The 12,597-nt window shown below is 45.5% G+C and overlaps 2 protein-coding genes across 2 annotated transcripts in view; one reads left to right on the top strand and one right to left on the bottom strand.

The window, feature by feature from the left end:
• MSTO1 (misato 1, mitochondrial distribution and morphology regulator) overlaps window positions 1-12,597 on the top strand; it is a 146,053-nt gene that overhangs the window by 44,842 nt on the left and 88,614 nt on the right. The window lies entirely within an intron of this gene.
• LOC112631642 (GON-4-like protein) overlaps window positions 1-12,597 on the bottom strand; it is a 43,689-nt gene that overhangs the window by 6,252 nt on the left and 24,840 nt on the right. Inside the window, 1 exon segment of the mRNA XM_025397085.1 lies at window positions 1,695-1,974. Coding sequence (XP_025252870.1) covers window positions 1,695-1,974 — 280 coding nt within the window.

Raw genomic sequence — 12,597 nt, forward strand, 5'->3', positions numbered from 1 at the left:
CCCCCAAAAAAAAAAAAAAAAAAAAAAAAAAAAAAAGAATAGACTGCGCACAGTGGCTCATGCCTATAATCTCAGCACTTTGGGAGGCCGAGGCGGGCGGATCACGAGGTCAGGAGTTTGAGACCAGCCTGGCCAACATGGCAAAACCCCTATCCCTACAAAAATACAAAAATTAGCCAGGCATGGTGGCATGCACCTGTAATCCTAGTTACTCAGGGGGCTGAGGCAGGAGAATTGCTTGACCTGGGAGGTGGAGGTTACAGTGAGCTGAGATCAGAGATCGTGCCACTCTAGCCTGGGTGACAGAGCGAGACTCTGTCTCAAAAAAAAAAAAAAATAGGCTGGGCGCGGTGGCTCACGTCTATAATCTCAGCACTTTGGGAGGCTGTGGCCGGCGGATCACGAGGTCAGGAGATCGAGACCATCCTGGCTAACACGGTGAAACCCCATCTCTACCAAAAAATGCAAAAAATTAGCGAGGCTTGCTGGCGGGTGCCTGTAGTCCCAGCTGCTCGGGAGGCTGAGGCAGGAGAATGGTGTGAACCTGGGAGGCGGAGCTTGCAGTGAGCTGAGATGCCGCCACTGCATTCCAGCCTTGGGGACAGAGCGAGACTCCGTCTCAAAAAAAAAACAAAAAACAATAAAATAAAATAAATGAAGATGAGAACTGAACTAAAACCACTGACAATAAGCATCTGCTCATCCAACATATACATAATGCTTTCTATGTCCTAGGCACTGTGCTAAAAGCTAAGCACTTCTTCTCTACCCTGAAAATATACCCTGAAAATAGTTTTCTTTTGCCTTAGCCCATATTTATGTGTCTCTCTTTTTTTTTTTCTTGCCATAGAGTCTCACTCCATCACCCAAGCTAAACTAGAGTGCAGCGGTGCAATCTTGGCACACTGCAACCTCCACCTGCTGGGTTCAAGGGATTTTCATGCCTCAGCCTCCTGAATGGCTGAAATTATAGGAGCATGCTACCATGCCTGGCTAATTTTTGTATTTTTAGTAGTCAGCGTTTCACCATGTTGGCCAGGCTGGTCTCAAACTCCTGACCTTGTGTCGTGATCCGCCCACCTCGGCCTCCCAAAGTTCTGGGACTACAGGTGTGAGCCACCAAGTCTGGCCTATTTACTATTTTTTTTTGAAACGGAGTTTTGCTCTTGTTGCCCAGGCTGGAGTGCAATGGCCCAATCTTGGCTCACTGCAACCTCCACCTCCCAGGTTCAAGCAATTCTCCTGCCTCAGCCTCCCAAGTAGCTGGGATTACAGGCATGCACAACCATGTTCGGCTAATTTTGTATTTTTGGTAGAGACAGGGTTTCTCCATGTTGGTCAGGCTGGTCTCAAACTCCCAATCTCAGGTGATCCGCTGGCCTCGGCCTCCCAAGATGCTGGGATTACAGGCATGAGCCACCGCACCTGGCCCTATTTACTATTTTTTAAGGCATTTAAAGTGTGGTCAGGTGATTGAATTGAATGTGTAAATGAGTTTAATATAATCAGTAAAATTTCACCCTTTCCATCTCATTTCACCTCAACCCCACAATCATGTCCCATAATGCATTCACAAATCAAATACAAATGATTTTAGGCCTATCTATAGTGCAGCAAGCAAGCAGGTGGCATATCAATAAATTAAACATATTACGGAGTCCACAAAATACTTGAGAATATTCTCCAGCTCTCACCTGGAGTTCTGGGACAGAAAACACAGATTCCTCAGAAGCTGATGACATTTCATCTTCCTCATCTTGGGTGAGGTCATCAAAGTCCTCTTCTTCTGGTCCATCTTTCTCTCCTCCAGTTTCTGGTCCAACTGGGGTCCCCACTGACTGACCATCAACACTGGATGAGTCTTTGGGCTTCCCTGGTGGGCTACTAAGCCTCACTTCAGGATCCATGGAGGATGAAGCATTATTTGGTGATCCTTTGCTCTCATCTCCCCCCAAGTTTCCTTCATTGGGGGTTCTTCAGAAGAAGAAGGGGTTTTGTTGGCTGACTCCTCTCTTCTTCCTTCTGTAAGATTGTCTGTTTCTCTACCTCTCTAGCACTGCTCAGCTCCTCACTTGGGGAGCCAGTGTCTAATTCCACAGTGTGTTCTTTCTTTTTTTTTTTTTTTTTTTTTTTTGAGACAGAGTCTCGCTTAGTCACCCAGGCTGGAGTGCAGTGGCAGGATCTCGGCTCACTGCAAGCTCCGCCTCCCGGGTTCACGCCATTCTCCTGCCTCAGCCTCCCGAGTAGCTGGGACTACAGGCGCCCGCCGCCTCGCCCGGCTAATTTTTTGCATTTTTAGTAGAGACGGGGTTTCACTGTGTTAGCCAGGATGGTCTCGATCTCCTGACCTCGTGATCCGCCCGCCTCGGCCTCCCAAAGTGCTGGGATTACAGGCGTGAGCCACCACGCCCGGCCCACAGTGTGTTCTTTCTTGATGTCATCACAAATATCATGCTCAGGGTGTTACCAGTGGAGGGTCTTGATTACAAGTTGTCCAGGTTCTTGGCATATTGAACAGAGAATTGAACAAAATGCACAAGCAAAGCAACAAATGAATGAAACAATGAAAGCACAGATTTACTGAAGTGAAAGTACATTCCACAGAGCAGAAGCAGGCTTGGGCAAGTGGCTCAAGCACCCCAGTTGCAAAATCTTCTGGGGTTTAAGTACCCTTTAGAGGTTTCCTATTGGTTACACCCTTTGTAAATGAAGATGTGGCCCATGACCAATTGGAGGCTGAAGTGAAGTTACACCCTATGCAAATGAAGATTTGGCCTGTGACCAATCAGAGGCTAAAGTGAAGGCTCCCTGTCTCCAGACCCTATTCTCCTGCCTCATTCCCCCTTGAGAGACATAATATCCATAAATATTTATAGGAGGCAGAGGGACTGACAGTCTTTCTTCTGTAATTGCTTCATGATGTTTGGGACACAGTCCCTACCTACTGGGGACCATGGAACTCTCACCCTGCTCTGTCTAGTGGAGACAGGATGACTTCTTGATGGCTGGGGCTGGCATCATTTCCTGGATAGAAGCCCTGCTACATGACCATTTGAAGCTTAATGGCCTCTAGGTGAGACAAAATACATTTGGTTAAAAGATTTAACAAACATGTCCAAAACATGGTCAATGAAAGTATAATTGTTAATAATGTGCCAGCTAAGGGAAGTAGCCATGAAGCCCAACTTAGTGCCCTTGACTAGAAGCCCTATGACTCGGACAGCTGCTATTATATTTTAGAGGCCCCGTTAGCTAATTTTCAGGTGGCATCTCTTGCTAATCTTGATTGGTTGACATAAAAACAGCATTCTTCGGTGGGGTGCGGTGACTCACGCCTGTAATCCCAGCACTTTGGGAGGCTGAGGTGGGCAGATCACGAGGTCAGGAGATTGAGACCATCCTGGCTAACACGGTGAAACCCTGTCTCTACTGCAAAAAAAAAAAAAAAAAACAAAAACAAAATTAGCCGGGCGTGGTGGCAGACGCCTGTGGTCCCAGCTACTTGGGAGGCTGAGGTGGGAGAATGGCATAAATCCAGGAGATGGAGCTTGCAGTGAGCTGAGATCGCGCCACTGCACTTCAGCTTGGACGACAGAGTAAGACTGTCTCAAAACAAAACAAAACAACAACAAAACAAAACAAAACAAACAAAAAAACCCAGCATTCTTCTTTTAGGAAAAGACATAAGCCACCTTTTTCAGCAGCTAGGAAATCCAATCTCTTATTATTTTGTAAAACGACCGTTGCCAAGGTGTCTATCTGATTTTATAAGGTGACAATACTTTGGGCAATGTCTTCCAAGCTCTCTGAAAGATCATTGGACAACGTTGGTAATAGGACAGGGATGTTGCAAGCCTACTAACTCCTGTTCCTACTCCTGTGGTTATTCCTAGTCCTACCAAAAGGGGTATGAGTTTGAAGGCTCATTTGTGCCTGGCGGGTGCAGTTAAAGGAATGAGAGACTGGTTATTGAGGGCTATATTGATTTCAGGGGCTAAATAAAGAAGTGTATAGGTTCCAGTCCATTTAGTTGGCAAACATAACTAGGAATTAGTTCCACACAGGAAAAAGACTCCGTGTTTTTCAAGACAAAAATCATTCTCTATGGTGAACATATGGGTTAGCTTTTTGTTTTTGCTTTCCCCAGTGGTTAAGGTCCCTGTTAAGGTGGCTCCAGCTAAAGGCTGGAAAGGACCTTGGGAAGTATCCTGAGTTGTCCCAGCAGTTAAGTTTTCCCGGTGAAGGTAGTTATGCTTAGTGTCCACCAGCAATCACCCAGAGGTATTTTCATACTGGAGAACCAAAAGGCAACTAGCTGTCTTAGGATTACTACCGGCTTCCCAAGTGAAAATGTGAACACAGCTAGTGGGCCTACCTTGACAGTACTTAGACTATGTGTCCTTTAAAGTGCCCTTAATTAGGAATAGTTTCATGAAAACCATACAGGTTTTCTAAATGATGCAGCCTAGGTAACTGCATAGCTTACATATCATGTGAGAGGTTAATCCCTAGGGTGTAGTTACTCTGATGACTCAAGGTACCCAGGGTCTCACTAGAATTTTTTTTTTTAATACAAAGTGGCACCTGGGATTTTAGTTATTGGTGTGTTATTGGGCCCCAAATGGGTTTTTGAGGGGATGCAACCCCAGAAAGGTTACTTTGGTAGGACTGTAGAAGGCTTACTGCTCATCCTGACATTGTAACTTTTGTCATTTATGTAATTTTGAAGTCACAGAAGTCATGCAGGTTCATTAATTTGAAGGGAGTCCCTCCCTTGTAGTTGAGGTGGTAGGACATTTTTTCAAGGGCCCAAGATAAGCCTGGGATTGCGACGGCAGTGTATTTTGGTGATGGTGGAGATAAACAAAGCCAAAAGTCCTTTGCCAGAGCTGGACTGGTGGTATTTAACAGTCTTTGGGTTAAATTTCAAAGTTCTTAATAAATACCCAGAATCCATTAATTGCCAGAGAGGTAAAATAAAGCCCTGCTGTAAAATTAAGCTGATTCCCAGTATGCCTGGTCCCAGTATACACAGGCCAGGGCTAACCATTATGGGACTAAAAATACTTACCTGTTATTTCGTTCTTTTGAATAGGAACCTCAGGGGGTGTATACCTATCCTCTCAGGAATAATGTTACAAAAATGAATTAAAACATTTTGCTTAATTATTCTTCCAAATGGAAGAAGGCAATTAAATTGTAAAAATATAAAAATTGTTACTATTATCAAATCTACAGTAACTATGCAGCATAGACACCAAGGAAAGTTGGTAGGCATTCACTTATCTTTTGACTGTCTTTAAAACAGGTACTTCAGGTCTTCCACAGGTTCATAGGTATAGTGGCTGATGGAAGCTTCAGGTTATAGGTCTGGGGCTTCAGGTATTGCAGGCTTGACCCTAGAAAGATGTATCCAACTTCCTAGTACTTTGACTACAGAAGGCGTGGCCAACACCACTGAAAAAGTTCCTTCCATTTGGGTTGTAGTTGTTGAGCAGGTGACCCCTCTTTCCATGTTTTAACAAATACTTTTATCTCCTGGCCTGATCTTGGGTTGCTGGTGAGTTCCTAATGCAGAGAACCTTTGAGTTCCAAACTTTTGAAATGCCTGATGAAATTGTCTCAGGTTAATTATGTATTTTACTAAACTGGCTATTTCTGGAGCAGTAATTAGATCATCCATTAAAAATGGCCTTCCTAGTCAGGCACAGTGGCTCATTCTATTTTTTTTTTTTTTTTTTTTGAGACGAAGTCTCGCTCTGTTGCCCAGGCTGGAGTGCAGTGGCCGGATCTCAGCTCACTGCAAGCTCCGCCTCCCGGGTTTACGCCATTCTCCTGCCTCAGCCTCCCGAGCAGCTGGGATTACAGGCGCCCGCCACCTCGCCCGGCTAGTTTTTTTGTATTTTTTAGTAGAGACGGGGTTTCACCGTGTTAGCCAGGATGGTCTCGATCTCCTGACCTCGTGATCCGCCCGCCTCGGCCTCCCAAAGTGCTGGGATTACAGGCTTGAGCCACCGTGCCCGGCCGGCTCATTCTTATAATCCCAACACTTTGGGAGGCCCAGGTGGGTGGATCACTTGAGGTCAGGAGTTCAAGACCAACCTAGCCAACATAGTGAAACCCCATCTCTACTAAAAATACAATAATTAGCCGGGTGTGGTGGCTTACACCTGTAATCCCAGCTACTTGGGAGGCTGAGGCAGGAGAATTACTTGAACCTGGGAGGTGGAGGTTGCAGTGAGCCAAGATTGTGCCACTGCACTCCAGCCTGGACAACAGAGAGACTCCATCTCAAAATAAATAAATAAATAAAATAAAAAAGACGTCAGCATAACATTTTAAATGGGCTCATATTAATTTTTGCTCTAGGGGAATTATGGATCATTAAAAGGACTATGGGCAGCAAGCTGACCCACGTTTCTGATGTTTCCTGACATAGCTTAGCTAACGCCCATTTTAGAGGTTGATTAGCCCTTTTTACTTTCCCAGAGGATTGAGGTCTCCATGCTGAATGTAAATAGTATTTGATTCTGAGAGCCTTAGCAACCCCTTGAGTTATATGCGAAACAAAAGATGTACTGTTCTCACCTTGGAGGCTTTGGGGTAACCCAAACTGGGGATTATTTCTCTTAGGAGAACCTTTATAACTTTATTAGCCTTCTTTGTTCTGCTAGGGTAAGCCAGTAAAGGTGTCTATTAGTACTAGCAAAAACTTGTATCCCCTTCAAGCTGGCATATGGGTAAAATCCAATTGCCAGTCTTCCCCTGGGGAAGTGCCCCTTCTCCAGACTGGTTCTATTAGAGGAGGCATTTTGTTGCTAGGGTTGTTAAATGTTCACAGTGAACAGGTCTGACAGACCTGCTTAACCATGGAAGTTAAGTCAGGCCCAATGAAGAGCCTGTTTATCATGGCAAGAGTGGCATCTCCTCATATATGGAAAGAGTCGTGCAGGATTTTTATAATTCTCCATTGGGTTGTTTGAGGGAGATACACTTTTTTTTTTTTTTTTTTTTTTTTGAGACGGAGTCTTGCTCTGTCGCCCAGGCTGGAGTGCAGTGGCCGGATCTCAGCTCACTGCAAGCTCCGCCTCCCGGGTTTACGCCATTCTCCTGCCTCAGCCTCCCGAGTAGCTGGGACTACAGGCGCCCGCCACCTTGCCCGGCTAGTTTTTTGTATTTTTTAGTAGAGATGGGGTTTCACCGTGTTAGCCAGGATGGTCTCGATCTCCTGACCTCGTGATCCGCCCGTCTCGGCCTCCCAAAGTGCTGGGATTACAGGCTTGAGCCACCGCGCCCGGCCGGGAGATACACTTTTGATACCATATACCACCAGGATCCTTGTTTTTGTCCATCTTCCCGCTTTATTAACTGTTCTCCCTGTGATGTATATTCAGGTTATTTTGGGGAATCATAGAAAGGAAGCAGTGCTAGAATTTGTTGGGATTACACCCTGAGCAGTGTGGCTTTGGCTTACCAGCCTTTCTGTGCCCTTGTGCTATAGGGGTTACGTTCTTTTGATGCCTCCTACAATGAATTATGGCTATGCTTTTGGCAAGTGTATTCCTTCCAACAGTTGAAGAATTTCAGACCCATGCTTTATGGTGGAATATTTACTAATTAGTAGTCCTCTTTCTCTTTCTTTTCAAATTGCAGCATGAGCATGAAACACGAGAAATGCATGTTTGGAATCTGTATAGATGTTAAGATTTTTCCCTTTGCCTAATGTCAGAGCTCGAGTAAGAGCAATGATCTCAGCTTTTTGTGCTGACATACCTGGGGGCAAGGGTTGGACCTCAATAATTATATTGTAATTTACTATTGTGTATCTGGCCCAGCGTTCCCCTATTTGATACAAAGCTGCTGAGGTCTGTGAACCAGTCATCCTCTGAATCTGGGAGAGGTCAACCTTTTAAATCAGGCTGGCTAACATGTGTGTGTGCAATAACCTGCTCACAGGAATGATTAATTATTGGGGCTGTGGGCAGCAATCAAGCTAGATTCACAGTGTTATAGGTTTTAAGGGTCACATCTAGATTGTCCAGTAGCATGGCCTAGTATTTGGTTAACCTTTCCCCCATCGTACAGATGTGTCCTTTTATTTCTAGGATTGACTTGATGTGGGGCTAATACTTCCAGTGGCTGACCCAGAGTGATTTTAGTGGCTTCTTCCACTAAAATAGCAGTGTCTGCCATTGACCACAAGCAGCTTGGCCACCCGGTCCAATTTATTTGGGAAGTAGGCAGTTAGCACTCCCACAGCTATGCCTTTCCTTTCTGCTACATACAAAGGCTTAGTGAGGTCTAGGATGCCAAGAGCGGGAGGCTGGTTCACAGCCTGTTTTAACTTCACAAAGGCTTCTCTCATTTCCAAAGTCCATTCAATTGGCTCATTTTCTGGCCCCTTTCTTGCTTTCATAAAGGGGTTTTGCTATGAGCCCAAAATTTGGTACCCATCTTCTGCAAAACCCAGCCATCCCCAGAAAACAACAAAGCTGTTGCTTGGTGTGGGGGAGCTCCAAACCACATATGGCTTGCACTCGTTCTGGGGATATTTGCTGGGCTCCAGGTGTTAAGATACACCTTAAATACTGAATCCATTGGTGGGCAATCTGAGCCTTCCTTTTGGACATTTTATATGCCATTTGCCAAGAAATTTAAGGTTCTTACAGTATTTCAGTCATATGCCCCTTGGGTTGGGCTACACACAAGGTCATCTACATACTAGCGTACACCCCTTTTCCAATTTTAGATCCCTTAGATCCCCAAGGCTTGTGCAAAACAAAACAAAATGCGGTTATCCTGAAAGCCCTGAGGGACGGGCACTGTCCAAGTGTATTGCTGTTTTAGCCCTACCCAGTTCCCCAGTATACCATGCTAGTGTGTTGACCTATTTATTAATGTGGTCTGAGATATTGTCTGCATTACTATTAGTAATTTTGCTGGGTGGTGCCTAAATCATAGCAGTGTCCCTATTTTAACTATAATATCCCCTCCCAACAAGGGGACTGGGCAGCTTGGTACTACTAGAAATTCTTATTGGAAGATTTGTTTCTCAAATTGACAAGTCAAAAGAGGAATAAAGAATCTTTTTTGTGGCTTTCCTTCCATTCCCGTAACGCCTGTGGATGCGGATGAAACTTTTCCTACATAAGCAGTAAGGGCAGAGTAATTTGTCCCTGTATCAAAAAGAAACCAAATTTGGGTGCCCAACACGTCCAGAATTACCCAGGGCTCCTATAATAGTAATGAATGATGTTCCTGGACAGGGGTAGTGAGGAAGGCCCTGGGCCCCATCAGTCTTCATCAGTTTCTCCTTTTGCACTGTTACAGAGTTTTGACTGACCTCCTCTGTGGGAGAGTGGGCAGTTAATTCTCCAGCACCAGGGGTTGTGACTGGTGCCTTTGTACTGACAACAGGGTCCCAGTGGGGGCTTAGTACAGTCCTTTGCCCAATTCCCATTTTTCTTGCATTTGAAGCAAGAGACTTTGCTGGCATTATCCTTATGGCCCATCGGGATTCCCTTGGACACTCTTTGGGCATTCAGGGCATCTCCAATGATGGCTTGGCTATCATAATTTTGGCTTGCTTCTTCTTTATTCCTTTTCCTTCCTCCAGGTCATGATTGTTATACACCATATAAGGCAGTATCAAGATGCTGATTTTGATTAGTTTGTAGCATCATTTATAGCTTTTGGAGCCTAATGGTTGGAGCAGATTGGCTAATGAAACGCTGTGCCATTAATATTTTGCCTTCTGGAGAGGAAGAGTCCAGATTGGTATATTTCCTTTCCCCAGCCTCCGGTAAAACATGGCTGGCTTTTCCTCCTTGCCTTGTGTAACCTCCCTTATCATAATTTGCTACCTTTTTCATGCCTCCAAGGAGAGCCTCAAGAAATTTGGCCCAGTTGCTCATTCCCACAAGGGTGTCACAGGCCCAATTAGGATTAGTAGTAGGGGCTGGGGCTGGGCCTGGGCCCTGGTGATTGCCCTAAGGGTTTCAGGCAAATAAATCATCGGCTTCCTGGCAGGTGGCCTCAAAGATTTGTTCCTTTATCCAAGGGGGTACAACAGGTTGCTAGAATGAATTGAACATTCCTCCATGAGAAATCAAAGGCTAAAGTAAAAAGTTGGGAACACTTCTGCAAATTTCCTGGGGTTCTCAGAATAGCTTCCTAGCTTTTCTTTACATTGTGTTATGGAGAAGCGAGCCTGCACTACAACTGACCCCTTAGCTCCTGCTACTTCCCTAAGGAGTGGCAGGGCTAGGAGCTGAGTAAGGTGTTCCACTGTGAGGGGAACTTAGCAGGGTCCCTGGTTTTTGCTCTTGGGTTTGAGCCTCAGGAGCACTTGGCAACAGGATACACGAGGGAGGTTGCCATTCCCCAAGAGACAGGTGGCCCTTGTAAAAACAGGATCATCTACAATACCTGGTTCTGCCTCAGGACCTTTGATTATGGGACAGGTTCTGGAGTTTTGCACACGGTTGGGTTTTGATATACACCCATGAAGACCTGCACATATGGGATTTCTGGCCATTTACCCTGCATTTTGCAAAATAAGTCTAATTGCAGATAGTGTTATAATTAAGAATTCCACTGACTGCCCATTGTTCCTGGCTGCTTGACTGGAGTCCCTAAGGGTGTTCCCCTTTAGGGTCCCATCTTTGTCTGACATCTGTGACCTTTGATGGGTGCCAGCACTACTTTGGGAAGGTTCTCTCCACCAGTGGTGACTCACTATGAACTCCTTTTATCCCTGGATGGAGGCCTTGCCTTCTAGCATCCTTTTTTTTTTGGAGATGGAGTTTCGCTTTTGTTGCCCAGGCTGGAGTGCAATGGGCACGATCTTGGCTCACTGCAACCTCCACCTCCTGAGTTCAAATAATTCTCCTGTTTCAGCCTCCCGAGTAGCTGGGCTTGCAGCTGGGCGTGCATCATGATGCCAGGCTAATTTTGTATTTTCAGTAGAGATGGGGTTTCACCATCTTGACCAGGCTGGTCTCCTATTCCTGACCTCAGGTGATCTGTCCGCCTCGGCCTCCCAAAGTGCTGGGATCACAGGTGTGAGCCACAGCAACTGGCCTCTAGCATCCTTATAATTTGGTAAGGCCATGGTTTCCCATACTTCCTGTTCCACTAGAGTGATAGTTGTGTACTTTAATGAGAGGAACAGGAGGCGGCTGGTAGGTTTCTTTTGTCATGTGGATTATGGGTAATTTCAGGGGAAAAGGTTGATTTTAGACATGAAAAATAAAATAATAGGGCTGGCTATTCCATTCTGGCCCTGGATGAGAGAGGGAATGTTTAAAAATCCACCACCATGACAATGGATCCTGTGTAAGGACATGCCATTTTACTGAAATAATATGGTGAAGATGAAGGAAACAAGGTCCCCTCAGTGGAGGTCCAAGATGTAGAATGTATTCTAAAGCTTGTGGGCCCCAAAGGTCATCATCCAGCCAAATGGATTGAGTAGAAGAGTCAAAATATCCAGGAGACACTGTCTTTTGCCCTCACTGGCTAACTCTAAGAAAATCTGGCATCAGAAAAGAGGGTTTAAGAGGACTGAGTGTGAATTCGCCCTGAATGAGCTACCACTGCCAATGGTGTCACATGTAGAAATCAGAGACTATAACCAGGAAAGATAGAAAAGAGTCTTTCTCCCTTCTGGGCAGGGAAACTATCGCCATTCACTCCTTGGCCTTCAGGTAACAATGGAGAGTGGCCCTGTCCAGCTGCCCTCAATTACCAAACAGCTATTAGAAAACAGCAGCTGAAAGACTCAAAAAAAGAGAACTCAGGTCCCTCACCCAAACTGGGTGATGGTGATCAAGCGCTTCCACATGGATACCCTTCAGCCTCACTGGAGAGCGGCCCGGGCACAGACCTGCAGTTGCCTCCATGTTCAGATGCTATCCGCTGAGTCTCAACGTGGAAAAGGGAAAGAGAGAGGAAAAGGTTCCCCTGTATGGGGTGGAGGGAGCATTGCACAGAGAGAGCTCCAGTCCATGCCCCAAAATGAAGGCTTGATAGAGAGGGAAAGAAAAATGAAAAAAGAAAAGAAAAATAAACCCCCAATTTGGACTTACCTCCAGGCTGGCTTGCCAAAATATGTCCCTGGCGGAGGGTCTTGACTACAAGTTGTCCAGGTACTTGGAATGTTGAATGAAGAATTGAACAAACTGCACAAATCAATGAAACGAAGCAATGAAAGCACAGATTTATTGAAGCAAAAGTATACTCCACAGAGCTGGAGCAGGCTAAAGCAAGCTGCTCAAGAGCCCCAGTTGCAAAATCTTCTGCGGTTTAAGTACCCTTTTAAAGGTTTCCTATTGGTTACGTCCTATTCGCCACCAATCGGAGGCTGAAGTGAAGGCTCCCAGTCTCCAGACTCTATTCTCCTTCCTCAAGGAAATCCACTGATTTCCTCTGTAGCATCTTCAGGTTCCATCTTGACAACTTCCTCTAAATCCCCAGAGGAAGAGTTGTTTAGAGACTCCTGGATGCCCTGAGGCAGCGGCTCCAGAGCTTGTCTTCCCTCCTCTGTTTTCACAACAGTCCAGCGATAGGCACTGTTCTCTGACAATCCTTCTTGGC

This window comes from Theropithecus gelada, chromosome 1, assembly GCF_003255815.1.
Source record: "Theropithecus gelada isolate Dixy chromosome 1, Tgel_1.0, whole genome shotgun sequence".
Classification (NCBI taxonomy): domain Eukaryota; kingdom Metazoa; phylum Chordata; class Mammalia; order Primates; family Cercopithecidae; genus Theropithecus; species Theropithecus gelada.